The sequence below is a fragment of the Rattus norvegicus genome, chromosome 7, assembly GCF_036323735.1.
Source record: "Rattus norvegicus strain BN/NHsdMcwi chromosome 7, GRCr8, whole genome shotgun sequence".
In the NCBI taxonomy this organism is placed as follows: Eukaryota; Metazoa; Chordata; class Mammalia; order Rodentia; family Muridae; genus Rattus; species Rattus norvegicus.
In genome coordinates, this window is record NC_086025.1 from 60,916,216 (window position 1) to 60,930,979 (window position 14,764).

Below are 14,764 nucleotides of genomic sequence, written 5' to 3' on the forward strand. Positions count from 1 at the left end.
AGCAACCCCAGACAGGAAAGGCAGCTGACAACAGAGTAGTGAGTGAGGTTTTGTAGACACTCCCTGTGCTTTTGTATGAGCAAACCTTTCCCCCCATGATGGATTGAAATCTAATGCTACTGGACTAAAGGAGACAGGTGACAGAAGGCAGGTGAGAGGGGCAGGATGATTTTTTTTTTACTTTAAAAATTTTTTGAAAATTTCATATGTATAAGTACACACACACACACATATATATATATAACATGCATTTTTTAAAAGATTTATTTAATTTTATATAAATATGAGTACATGGTAGCTGTTTTCAGACACACCAGAAGAGGTCATTGGATCCCAATACAGATGGATGTGAGCCACCACATGGTTGCTGGGAATTGAACTCAGGACCTCTGGAAGAGCAGTCAGTGCTCTTAACTGCTAAGCCATCTCTCCAGCCCCCCAACATGTATTTCTTACATATATACAGCGTATACATATAATCTTTGGTACCTACCCCCAACTCACCTCAGATCTCCCTGTTGCCTCTGTCTCCCAACTTCATGTCCTTATTTTATAATTATTTGTTAATTATTAAGCCACTGACTCTTCTCAATGTATTGAGATATCTTTTCCATCACACCAGTGCAAAAAACATAAATGTATAAAAAGTGCTATTTTGTATACTTGGCTTTATAGTCTGAAGATGTGGACTTGGCTCTGTGGATTCCATGCAAGTCTGTTTAGATACTGTGGCCTCTACCAACAAGAACCAAGAAAGACAGAATTGTGAGATGGCTTGACCCAAGGCTAAAGACTCATGAACTGTAAAACACTTACCATAGCTTTTGTGACATGCTGTGATAAATAGAAGAAAAATATCAAAATCGTGAGAAATATTGGCTTTCTGCAGAAGTGTCAGGGTGATCTGGCATAGAAACTTGGGATCTGGAGAGCAGGAGAGGCTTACACACAGAGCACATAGAAGGCAATGTTCAATTGCTTTCAGTTTGATGATATGTAGCAAGATGACCGTATTTGCTTCTCTTGTGAATTTTGAATTAAGATAAAAAAAACTACATTATAGATAAAGCTTTACTTAAAGTAAGTCAGCTTTGAGAAAATATTTTTAAAAGACAGCCACTATACTTTTTGGATGTTAGCCTCAGTCTAAATGACAAAAACCATGTTTTAATTAATTAATTCATAATGGGTTCAAAGAAATTTTAATCACATGAGACCTGTAAGTTAATACGTTGCCCAGTTAAGATATATGACAAATTAATAACAAAATAACGTTTTTTGGAGAAGTTGCTGGGCACTCTTAATATGGGGGTTTGAATGAGAATAGCTTTAATATATAATCTCATATGTTTGAAAACCAGGACCCCAGTTGGTGGATCAGGAAGGGTTAGGCGGTGTGGCCTTGTTGGAGGGGGCATGTCACTGGAGGTGGCTTTAGAGGATTCAAAAGACTTGCACCATTCATAGTGTTGCATTTTGCCTGTGGTCATTCATAGGATATGAGCTCCTACCTGTTGCTCCAGTACTGTGAGTCTGTCTGCTACTGTGCTTTCTGCTAGAGTGCTCATAGATTCTAACCCTCTGAAATTGTAAACCCTCCCCCAATTAAATTCTTTCTGTTATAAATTAACTTGATTATGATGATTTATCATAGCAAAAGGAAAAGAACCAAGGCAGTATTATGAATTATACCAAGACAAGCAAGCTGTGCAATTTTGACAGAGCTTCTTTATGCTCATGTGCCTGAGACTGTCAAGGGATGGTCAATGCCACAGGCTTTAGGTCCAGTAGACCCTCACTCATAGTAGATATGTGAAGTTGTAATTTATACAATACTTTTATGAAAAGGAGAAATATCACAACTTCAGAGTCTGGAAAGATGGTTCAGTGGTTAAGAACATCTGTTCTGGAGAAATGGTTCAGTGGTCAAGAGCACTGACTGCCAGAATGGCTAAGATCAAAAACTCAGGTGACAGCAGATGCTGGTAAGGATGTGGAGAAAGAGGAACACTCCTCCATTGTTAGTGGGATTGCAGACTGGTACAACCATTCTGGAAATCAGTATGGAGGTTCCTCAGAAAATTGGACATTGCACTACCTGAGGTCCCAGCTATACCTCTCTTGGGCATATACCCAAAAGATGCCCCAACATATAACAAAGACACATGCTCCATTATGTTCATAGCAGCATTATTTATAATAGCCAGAAGCTGGAAAGAACCCAGATGCCCTTCAACAGAGGAATGGATACAGAAAATGGGGTACATCTACACAATGGAGTACTACACAGCTATCAAAAATAACGACTTCATGAAATTCATAGGCAAATGGATGGAACTGGAAAATATCATGCTGAGTGAGGTAACCCAATCACAGAAAAACACACATAGTATGCACTCATTGATAAGTGGCTATTAGCCCAAATGCTTGAATTACCCTAGATGCCTGGAACACATGAAACTCAAGATGGATGATCAAAATGTGAATGCTTCACTCCTTCTTTAAAAGGAGAACAAGAATACCCTTGGCAGGGAATAGAGAGCAAAGTTTAGAATAGAGGCAGAAGGAACACCCATTCAGAGCCTGCCCCACATGTGGCCCATACATATACTGTCACTAAACTAGATAACATGGATGAAGCTAAGAAGTGCAGGCTGACAAGAACTGGATGTAGATCTTTCCTAAGAGACACAGCCAGAATATGGCAAATACATAGGCGAATGCCAGCAGCAAACCACTGAACTGAGAATGGGACCCCTGTTGAAGGAATCAGAGAAAGGACTGAGTTGAAGGGGCTTGAGACCCCATATGAACAGCAATGCCAACCAACCAGAGCTTCCAGGGACTAAGCCACTACCCAAAGACTATACATGGACTGACCCAGGGCTCCAACCTCATAGGTAGCAATGAATAGCCTAGTAAGAGCACCAGTGGAAGGGGAAGCCCTTGGTCCTGCCGAGGCTGGACCCCCAGTGAACGGGATTCTTGAGGGGAGGGCAGTAATGGGGGGTGGATGGGGAGGGGCACACCCATATAGAAGGGGAAGGGGAGGGGTTACAGGGATGTTGGCTTGGAAACCGGGAAAGGGAATAACATTTGAAATGCAAATAAGAAATACCCAATTTAATAAAGATGGAAGAAAAAAAAAGAATAAGTATGAGAAAAGAAAACACATAGAGCAGAGACTGAAGGAAAGGCCATTCAGAGATCGCCTACCTTTGGAACCATCTCATTCACAGACACCAAACCCCAGCACTATTGCTGATGCCAGTAACTGCAGACAGGAGCATGGTATGGCTGTCCTCTGAGAGGCTCTGCCAGCACCTGAGTAAGACACAGAGACTCACAGCCAACCATTGTACTGAGCCTAGGGACCCCAGTGGAAGAGATAGGGAAGGACTGAAGGAGCTGAAGGGAATTATAACCTCATAAAAAGAACAGAATCAACTAGCTGGATCTCTCAGAGGTCCCAGGGACTAAACCACCAACCAAAGAGTAACATGAGTGAGTTCATGGCTCCTACTACACGTGTAGCAGAGGATTGCCTAGGGTGGCATCAGTGGGAGAGGCAGTACTTGGTCTTGTAGGGGCATGTTGCCCCAGTGAGGGGAGAAGCTAGAGGGGTGAGAGGCAGGAGTGGGTAGCTGGGTGGGTGGGGGGAGGGGGATGGGAAGTTTGCAGAGGGGAAATGTAAATAATCAATAAAACAAACAAACAAACAAACAAACAAAAGAGCACTGACTGCTCTTCCAGAGGTCCTGAGTTCAAATCCCAGCAACCACATGGTGGCTCACAACCATCTGTAATAGGATCTGATGCCCTCTTCTGGTGTGTCTGAAGACAGCGACAGTGTACTTATATATAATGAATAAATAAATCTTTAAAAAAGAGTTGTTTAAAAAATAGACCATTTGTTCTTGTAGAGGACTTGCGTTCAGTTCCCAGGACCCACATGGGTTCTCACAACTGTCTGTAACTCTAGATACAGGGGATCTAATGCCCTCTTCTGGTCTCCAAAGGTATAAGACACATAATGGTGTACATACAACACCCATGTAAGCAAAACACTCATATCAAAAATATAATAAACATACCTAAAAAGAAAAAGTAATGACAAAAATATAGCTCCATAGCCTGATTGTGGATTTTAATCTAATCGCAGTGTTATTTTAATCTAATCGCGGTTTTATTGGGTTTAGCAATAGAACTAATTTTTATTATTGCTGAAAGTTTTACTAATTGGAGGTTTTTAATAACTTGACCCATGTTCTATAATAGTTTGCTTGGTTGATTTAACAAATTATCTTCAGTTGTTGGGCCATTATGCATGTTTGAATTCCTAAACAATTTAATTTTCTCATACATGCTAGAGATAGTGATAAATACCTTCATGTGGAAATGAACTACCATGACAAACAATCAATAAATAAAAAGACGGTGAATGTGAATGAATTTTTTCCTTGTTTCTGTAGAGATATTTTGTACTCATATGTCTGACTGTCTACCAGATACATGCCTGGTGCCCATAGAGGCCAGAAGAGTACCTAGGATCTCAGGAAGAGACGTTATAGATGGTTATGAGCCACTCACAGCATGTGGGTGCTCGGAATTGAACCAGATCTTCTAGAAGGTCAGCAAGTGCTCTTAACTCCCCACATAACTGGAAATTTTTGGTTTTGGAGCTGGGAAGGGAACCCAGGGCCTCATGCACCCCTGCAACATTGTTACTGAAATATTTTTTTTGTTAAGAATAAAGCCTTTAAAATAATCATTCACAGCTTCCAAAGCAGACTAGAAGAAAGAGAAGTCAATTCTAATGTTCTCCTGCAAGTACTGATAATGACATTAAAATTTAGTCATTTGCATTCATTCAGTGTTATTCCTATTTTATTTATCTAGAAAGTATTTAACCAAAGCAAAACACAGCCTTTGTCACTCAGTGAGAAGGCCACTGCTGTGAATGCACACAGTGGGAAGGATAAATTCAGGAGACTGAGAGGCTTGCATTCATTCTGAGAAGGTGATTCTGTTCCACATTTCCTCATTCCGTTTCTTTTAATGCCAGTCTTCCTTAAAAAGGCCGTTTTAGGTGTAGCTACTGGGTGTGCGGGCTGGACAATTGATTGCTCTGAGTCAGGACTGTTCTGGGGATCAACAACCCCTTTACAGGGGGGCACATATCACATATTATGGACCATATCAGTAGTAAAATTACAGTTACAAAGTAGCAATAAATAATTTTATGGCTGGGTGCCCCTACAGCACAGGGAACTGTCTTGAAGTGTTGTGGCATTAGGAAGGTTGAGAACCACTGTTTCAGGCACTGTGTTGAGTTGTGGGTTTTTGTGATGGTCTAACACAGGGTCTAATCTGTGGGTTTAAGGATGAGAGTTAGAATTCAGTAAGGAATTTGGCTGGTCTAGCACAGTGGCTGTGGTAGATTTATTTCTGAAGTTACCAATAGCCCTGGGAAGCTAGGTAGATGTCCAGAAGCAGTCGTGATTTCACTCCTATTGAGTAGACTTTAAATCCAATCAGACAGCTGTTGGCTTCCACCTGTACTCGAGTGCCACTATTGTGCATTTGTGTATATCACGCCATGCTGGTGCCGCCATGGATCTTAGGTATTGTAGCTCGTTATTTCTGTTTAATTGCTTTTCTCCCCTGGCAGCTTGAATAGCATTTTCTGGTATCTTGGAAGTTAGAATGAAGAGAAGAGGCTTTCATGGTAGACCCAGTACCAGGACCAAGTCTTGTGTCCCAAGAATTCAGTGTCTTCACCAATAGGGGCTCATCTTCAACCTCTGAGAGGCAGTCAAAGGCAGCAGTGGTACCCTATGTTGTTTTGAGAGTCACATGAACTATCCTGACCAACCATTTGAAAGGATGTTTCTCAAGATATTTGGTACTGGCTTTTTTGTTAGTTCATGGTAGTTGTGAAGAGCCCAACTAATATAACTTACACACACACACACATACACACACACACACCCCATACACAAACACACATGCACAAACATTTATATGAAAAGCATTGTCATACTAAGTGGTATAAGTTGCACACATGCACACACACACACACACACGCATGCATATACACATGTATGTTTATATGTATTGTATATAGTTTCAGGTAAATATAAGAGCTCCTACATCCATGGTTCAGGGAACATTGAGGAATGGGGGTAGAAAAATTGTTGAGAATCAGAATACCAGGAAGTCTGTTATGAAACAGTCCCCCCTAGGAATGGCTGTAAAAAGAAGACAGGAACAATGGTAATATTAACAGACATGCTAATGTGGAAGGAGAAAATCTGACAGGGCTTCGCCCTTAGGTGAAGAACTTCAAGATAAGTAAAGACTGCTGGTTATCTAGGACAATGTGGACATCCCTTAAGCCCACACAAACAACAAAAGTGGACTCAGCAGGTCCTATTTACATGTCTGAGCATACTTCTTCATACATTCATAGGTAACAATGATAAAGTAAAAGAGGCTATTGATTTAAGATTGGTGGGCTGCTATGGAAGGAGTTGGAGGAATATAATATACTAGTATATGTTAGTATAAAAAATATATATATACATACACATACATTTATATATACTATAATATAAATGTATATAGACATTGTATTATATACTATATATGTACTATATACCATACATAATATACATTACATACACATACATTTATATATATTACACACATACAAAATATATGTATATATAACATATATACCTACATTTATGTATATGTATAGTATATATGTGTGTATATACACATGTGTATATGTACATATGCATGTGTATATATACATACTTTTATAGATATGCTAAATATGAAATGCATGTGTATGTGCTATATAAAATGTATATATGTATGTACACATGTGTATATGTGTATATACATATGTATATATATAATACATTTATAGATATGCTATATAGGAATATATAAAATGTATGTGTATATGCTATATATAAATGTATATATGTGTGTATATACACATATACACACACATACTTAAGAAAGTTACATTGGGGCTTCAGAGATGACCGAGCGGTTGAAAACACTTGCTTCTCTTGCCAAGGTTCCTCAGCACCCTTATGACAGCTCGTAAACTCCCGTCAGTCTAGTTTCATTGAATCTCACACCCTTTTCTGCCTTCAGGGGACACCAGGTAGTCATGTGGTGCACACCCCTACACCTTACCCCCAAATAATACATAATACATAATACATAATACATAATACATAATACATAATACATAATACATAATACATAATACATACATACATACATACATACATACATACACTCATAAAAATAAATAAAATCCAATGATCTGGAGTCAGGAACCTCTGTGGTTGAATTAGGAAAAGGCTGGAAGAAGCTGAGGAGGGCAACCCCATAGGAAGACCAGCATCCCAACTGACCCAGACCCCTGAGGTCTCCCAGATACTGAGGGCCAACCAGGCAGCGCACACCAGCTCTTACGAGGCCCCTGACAGATATACGGCAGAGGATGCCTGGTGTGGCCTCAGTGAGAGAAGATGCACCTTACCCTGGAGAGATTGGAGGCCCCAGGGATAGGGAGGCCTGGCAGGGTTGGGTGGGAGCATGTGGGGGGCATCCTCTTGGAGGCAGAGTGGGGGTAGGAATGAGGAACTGTTGCTGTCAGAGGGCAGACCAGAAGGGGGATAACGACTAGACTGTAAAAAAATAAAAGTAATAGAAAGAAAGAACGAACAAAAAGAAAGAGAGAAAGAAAGAAAGAAAGAAAGAAAGAAAGAAAGAAAGAAAGAAAGAAAGAAAGGAAGAAAAAATATTATAAGAAGAAAATTATCTTAGGTCATTGTATTAGAACTCTTTAGAAAAAATCTAATGCAAACTTAAACTTCAGGAGCCTAAACCAGAGGAAACAAATAACACTCAGAAAACATTGCCTTAACCATCCGCCAGCATTCACAGTTTCCTTTTTATCCTGGCATGCGGTTTTGTCCCCTCCCACTTTTCTCACAGCTTCATTAACCCTTCCTCTTGATTATCCTTTTATATATTTTGAAAAAAACAAAAAACCCCGTGTATTTTCCAAAGTTGAAAAGCAACCTGGTTTGTTTCTACTTTGTTACTATTACTCCCAGGCTCCAGCGAGGGTGGGTTTTAGCAGGATCAGAATATGAAAGCAGAAATCAATGCCTGAAGAACACTGAGAAGCAGGTTTTTCTCGTGGGCATTTCATCTTGACTGTGTGGAAGGGCTGATGTTGAGCTGGTGAAGGAAGGGCAGGGATGTCTTGAGTCTGCTGAAGTCAAAGGGAAGCAGCGATCCTGTAGAAACAGAACACAGCTACTGGAAAAAGAATTCTCTCACACGCTAGTCTCTCAGGTGCTGCTGTGGCTCCTGGCAGGGAACCTGTTTTCACATTTTAGAAATAATTTGTTTTTATTGGATATTTTATGTATCTACATTTAAAATGTTATCCCCTTCCCCACCTCTCCCATCCCCTGCTTCTGTGAGAATCCTCCCCTCCCTCCCACCTACTTCTACCTCACTGTCCTGGCTTTCCTCTACACTGGGGCATCAAGCCTTCACAGGACCAAGGGCTTCTCCTCCTTTGATGCCAAACAATGCCATCCTCTGCTACATATGCAGCTGGGCTCATGAGTCCCTCCACAAGTCCTCTTTGGATGGTGGTTTAGTCCCTGGGAGCTCTGGGGCATCTGGTTGGTTATTATTGTTCTTCCTATGATGTTGCAAACCCCTTTGGTTCCTTCTGTCCTTTCTCTAACTCCTCCATTGGGGTCCCTGTACTCAGTCTGATGGTTAGCTGCAAGCATCCTCATCTGTATCAGTAGGGCTCTGGCAGAGCCTCTCAGGAGACATCCATATCAGACTCCTGTCAGCAAGCACTTCTTGGCATCAGCAATAGTGGCTGAGTTTGGTGGCTGCATATGGCATGGATCCACAGGTGGGGCAGTCTCTGGATGGAAGGCTTTTCCTTCAGTCCATGCTCCACTCTTTTCCCCTGTATTTCCTCCTGTGAGTAATTTGTTCCCCCTTCTAAGAAGGACTGAAGCATCCACATTTTGGTCTTTCTTCTTGAGCTTCATATGGTCTGTGAATTGTTCCTTGGGTATTCCAAGCTTTTGGGCTAAAATCCACTTACCAGTGAGTGCATACCATGTGTGTTCTTTTGTGACTGGGTTACCTCACTCAGGATGATATTTTCTAGTTCCATTCATTTGCCTAAGAATTTCATGAAGCCTTTGTTTTTGATAGCTGAGTAGTATTCCATTGTGTAGATGTACCACATTTTCTGTATCCATTCCTCTGTTGAAGGGCATCTGGGTTCTTTCCAACTTCTGGCTATTATAAATAAGGCTGCTATGAACATAGCGGAACATGTGTCTTTGTTATATGTTGGAGCACCTTTTTGAGTGTATGCCCAGGAGTGGTAGATCTGAGTCCCCGATTAGTACTATGTCCAATTTTCTGAGGAACTGCCAGACTGATTTCCAGAGTGGTCGTACCAGCTTGCAATCCCAGCAGTCATGGAGCCCTCCACACCGTCGCCAGCATCTGCTGTCACCTGTTTTCACTTTTAATTTGCTGAAAGGCAAAGGAGGTGGCTGTCATCACAGTGTGCTCTTAGGGAGAAGCACTGAAACAGCAAACCTCTGCGTTCAAGAAAAGGAGAGTACACTAAAAGGGTCATCTGCTGCTGCTGTAGGTCCTCAGGACTGTGGCTGGGATGTCATCTTTAGGGTGAACTCAACAGATTTCTTGTGTGCAAATTTACATGAGGAATCTGAACCATCCTTCTCTTTTGCCTTCATCCTCCCAGACTCGAGAAGCCAGAAAACTTTTGGGAAAATACCTGAATTGGAGGCACGTGCATTTTCATTAAATCAGCATGTTTCTCTTTACATTTATCCTACCATGTAGCACAAACCTGGACTATGCCTATCTTTCATCAAATGGGAAACGACACCATCCTCACTCCAGTGTGGGCGGTCCATGGTAGCATCCTCTGGATGGCTCCCTTTGCTTGCCCTCTCAGGGCTCGACAGAAAGCATTAGTCCCTGAGCATCCCTTCTGACTTCTGGTGGGTTTGTTTTACTCGGCTATCGATTGGCATTACACATCCCTCTTCATGCTAACCTTAGATGGTGCTTCATCAGAGCACTTAGCGGAAAACCACCGTACGTAGGTGGGAGAGTCAGTAAGAGGAGCTCCACGTTGGCCCGTGTACGGGCAGCCAACTGCACGTCCGACATTAGGACCGGTGGGGATTTTGGTAAGTTGCCACACTTAACTTATCCCTGCTATGCGTTTTGTTGGGTGACATGCATTATTTAGATGAATGCGGAACTCCTCCTTGTACCCAGCATAATACATTTTTAATGACTAATGATTGTATAGATAATCTCATACAAGGGAGCCAATTTGTTTCCCTTTCGTTATCATTATAAGTTTACTTCTGAACAAATTAAAAATGAAATCATCATCCCCGTCAGATGGGCAGGAAAACAAAGGCTTATTAAGAATTTGCTTTTCCCCTGGCGAGCTATATTATCAATAATCATCTTAGTCCATAATGTATGCGGTTTGGCATGACATATTAATTTGTTCTGATTTAATGGTGGAGAAACCATTGCCATTTTATAGCTCTTTTTGCTTATTTTTTTTAAACCTCTGTCTTAGGGACTTGCGGCAGTCACGTGTCCTTGGTAAGAAAGTTTGCATTATGGTAATCACGGTGACTGAAATGGAGTGAGAGCAATGAAAACTAAAAATTGGAGGCTGAGTTCTCCCTGTTACAAGGAAACCTAGATTTCCTTCCTGCTTTTTATGAAGTCTTTAGCTCAGAGAAGTTGTCATTGTATTTTCTCCTGTCTGAAATGTTTTTTTTTTAATCCTCTCAGTCCTTTGGTCAGCTTTAGGACTTAGGAATGTCTTCCTTTAGGATCTGGAGGCCATCTTGTTGGACTATAAGCCCCTAGGGAGAGAGCACCCTGGACTCTCAGTGTCTCTGGAATCAGAGGAGCCTAAACTGAGCCAGGATGCTCAAAGGGGAAGTCTGATTCAAATTCCAAAAACTTCTGTCATGAAGATATGACAAGTTTGATCCTGCTCTCAATAAAACCAGTTAGCCCAGCAGTTCTCAACCTGCATGTCAAGAGAACCCCCTCGGGGTTGAACAGGGGTCGCTTAAGATTATCAGAAAACACAGAGGCTTACATTACAATTCAAGCAGTGGCAAAATTATAGCTGTGAAGTAGCAACAAAAATAATTTTATGGTTGGGGGTCCCCACAACACGAGGAGCTGTACTAAAGGATCACGGCATTAGGAAGGCTGAGAACCCCTGGGCTAATTAATGCAGCTGGCCCCCCTGATTACCAGGTACATTTGGAATGGAATGCACGAAACAGTGTCGGTGAATTTTCTTACTTGAGGACTTATTATTGCTTATCTTGAAGCTGTATGAAATTATTAATATTTGCCTGACATATAAAACTTTAAGATAACGTTCAGTCTTTGTACCTGCTAGCCCGTTACTTTGATGTATTTATATGACAGGCAGATTTCATGCTTATTCAATAATAAAAAACTATTTTCATCTTTTACTATCTTGATGGAGAGGGTGTCTAGGTTGGGAGATTTCCCTTTTGATTCTATTTCTGTGGTAACGGATGTGGCTTGTTAGAAAAATAGCACCTTGGCCAGCATGTCTCTGTGTTGTCTCTCTTCTCCTTTAATCAGATGTGCACTTCAGAGAGAACCTCAGTGGTTAAAATCACAAAAGATTAGATGTATTATTAAAAAAACAAAACAAAACAATACAGAGCAAAACAACCAAATCAGGGAGGGGAAAGACCCCAAACAACAATAACAACAACAACAACAACCAACAAAAAAAAAAAAAAAACCCAAACCAAGACCGATCCTGTCATTGATTAGCATTGTCTCTTTTGTAAAAGATCAGTCTTCTAACTTCAACCGTGAGAGCAATTGGGAAATCAGGATTAGTAAGTGGCATGTCTATCACCTTTTAATTATTACCCCATATCGTCCCCCCAAATAATCTATCTTTAGGCTAATTTTAATCTATGAGAGTAATCGCTATTCATTCTAAATTCCACTTGCTCCCCATTATACTGTAGGATCTTGCCAAACGCTAAGCGTGGCATCGCTCATGCAAAGGTGACTGTGGCACAGGAATGATTTATGCTTCTGGAGTTGCAGAGGTCTAAAAATAGGGCTTGATGGTACTTTAATACGCACCGTGGTACACAGGCACAATAGGGTTAGAGGAGATGGCGTTTCATCCTGAACTCTGTTTCCTTCCTTTTGTCTCCGAATCTGAGAAGTGACTGAGTAATTAGACGTTTCTCATTTGTCACTTGTATCATTTCCTCCCAGCGCACAGCACCCCGTCCTGTCGGCTCCGAGGTGTGGGTGAGGAAACATGTAGTCTGTGAATAGCCATTCTGCTCGACTCTTGTTGCTGTTTTGACTTGAAGATTTGGAACCTGATACAGAGACTGTATCGGATCGTATCTATGCTTCTAGGTTCGGATGGGGTAAGTGCATGTGTGACTCCAGCCCCGGGATAAGATCAGAAAGGAAAGTGTCCAGTTAAGGCATCAGCAACTATGACCATTTATGAGAAGGGTCCCTGTTAGAACGGCGAATGCCAGCAGTTCTGGCGAAGCAACCTTACTGAATGAACAGCACATAGACTTTAGTCAATATCTCCTCTGGTGTTAGCTGTAATGAGTGTGAGAGAGCAGAGTGGAAGAATGTTTTCTGCCAACCTTTCTTAGTGGGAGTTGTGATCACAGGAATGGAGCTTGTATAATCGAGTTCAGGTATTTATTGTCGAAGGGCCAGAGGTTGCATGAGCAGTAGAGCAATCTGTTCAAAGAGCGATCAAGAGGCTTGTTTCTCTCTCTCTCTCTCTCTCTCTCTCTCTCTCTCTCTCTCTCTCCCCCCCCCGGCACACATACACATGTAAATATATACCTCTCTCTCTCTTTCACACACACACACACACACACACACACAGAGGTATATATTTACATATGTATGTGTGCCAGAGGGGGGGGGGGAGAGAGAGAGAGAGAGAGAGAGAGAGAGAGAGAGAGAGAGAGAGAGAGAGAGAGATATTTTTTACTTGGTTGGCCAGACGGTTAAGGCAGAGTAGGACATAACAGAACAGCCATGCTCAGGAGAGCCCAGAGTCATCTCTGGTCTAGTTTGTGACCACTAACCACTGTAACTTTAAGTAGCACGAGTTGCTAGCCCTGCTCCCACACATTACATACCTCTTCATCATGTATTTTACATCAAACTGATGAGGGAATTTGCTCCTAGGCATTCACTCCTAGGGGTACTCTTGTGGTGCAGTAAAGGGCCAGTTCAGGTTCTGAGGGCAGCTGGCGTTGCGTGCAGCAGTGCTGCGGTAATCCGGAGCTGTTCCACGGTGCTGTCTAACATAGATCAGCTCTCGGAGTTTACCAGGAAAGACCCACGATGGCCTCTGTGGTACCATGACGCGGCTGTGTGGGACAGGAGAAGCCACTTGCCAGCTGCCACCAGCTGGGGGAAGGAGACGGAATCGCATTCTCAGGAAGTATCAACTTGATTTTAATAAATGTTGATGTTTAATTTAATTGTGACCTTTACGATACACTTTGCAAAGAGAGGAGTCTCCGCTCTTCTCATGAGCTGTTGAAGAGTCAGGATACTGTGTCTGGTACATTAATGGCCCTAGAAACGTATTTTAAAACCAGCAGTGCTATTCATCTGAACCTAGATTCCATGGCTGTCCAAGTAACAGCTTAGTGAGTATTTTTTGATTACTTAATTGAAAATTAAAAAAAAAACATAATCAAGGGAGGACAGGGCAGCAGGGTACTGAGGTCTTGAAAACACTCTCACTGATAATTTATTCTTCAAGCTAGCTGTGCAGCAAAGAGCACTTTGTTCAGTTTCTCCCCCGCAAACCTCCCCTCCCCCCAATTTAATGTCTCATATGTGGGTAGAAGGAATTCCTCTCAGCATTTTGCCCATGTTGGTCATGAAGTCTGTATGGTAAAACATTGAATTTTTAGCCTTGTGCTATTGGGAGCTAGCGGAACCTTCTAGAGATGGGTCGAATGGGACAGCCTCAAACCCTGGTTGCAGGTCCTTGAGGGAACTGCGGTTCCTCAACACGGTCTTCTTCCCGCCTCTTTCCTTTCGTGACCACAGGGGAGATGTTTTATTTTGTTCTCCCTCTACCAGTCATGGACTAGGGCCTTTGAAATCAGGAGGTAAAATAAGCCTTTTCATAAAGCCATTATCTAAGTTATTTGTTTTAGTGTCAGAAAATTATCATACCAGGCAAATGTCAGATGTCTTCAGTGGATATTTCCAACTAAGGTTCAGATCCATTATAACCGTGATTGTGGATGAGCGAGAAGGATTAATTCTTTATACCCGGAAGTTCATTTTATGAGCTAGCCTGATGATTTGGTGATAACCATTAGTCAGGCACGAGTCAGCTGGGCACAGGTCAGTGGAGAGGAGCCCGTGGAGGGTTCTGACCGTTGAGAATTTGGTGATCTTTCGTGAGCCTTAGAATTCTCCCAGGGTTTGTTTATTGCGGAACACACTTGGGAACAGGCTCTGCTTGTGGCTGTCCTTTGGATGACTCCCCACTAATCTAGAGAGCTTGCACACTTGATTGATTGACTTGACGTTCATATCT

At 41.8% G+C, this 14,764-nt stretch overlaps 1 protein-coding gene across 6 annotated transcripts in view; it reads left to right on the top strand.

Moving 5' to 3' along the window:
- Positions 1-14,764, top strand: part of Tafa2 (TAFA chemokine like family member 2) — a 475,889-nt gene that overhangs the window by 88,231 nt on the left and 372,894 nt on the right. Inside the window, exon 2 of one of the 6 annotated variants that reach the window (XM_063264600.1) lies at positions 12,433-12,593. The exons of 4 other annotated variants lie outside the window; for them this stretch is intronic. In XM_063264600.1, coding sequence (XP_063120670.1) covers positions 12,589-12,593 — 5 coding nt within the window. In that variant the 5' untranslated portion in view covers positions 12,433-12,588. Of the gene's footprint in view, positions 1-6,904; positions 12,594-14,764 lie in introns of those variants that run through there. One more of the 6 variants, XM_063264599.1, reaches the window with a different exon arrangement.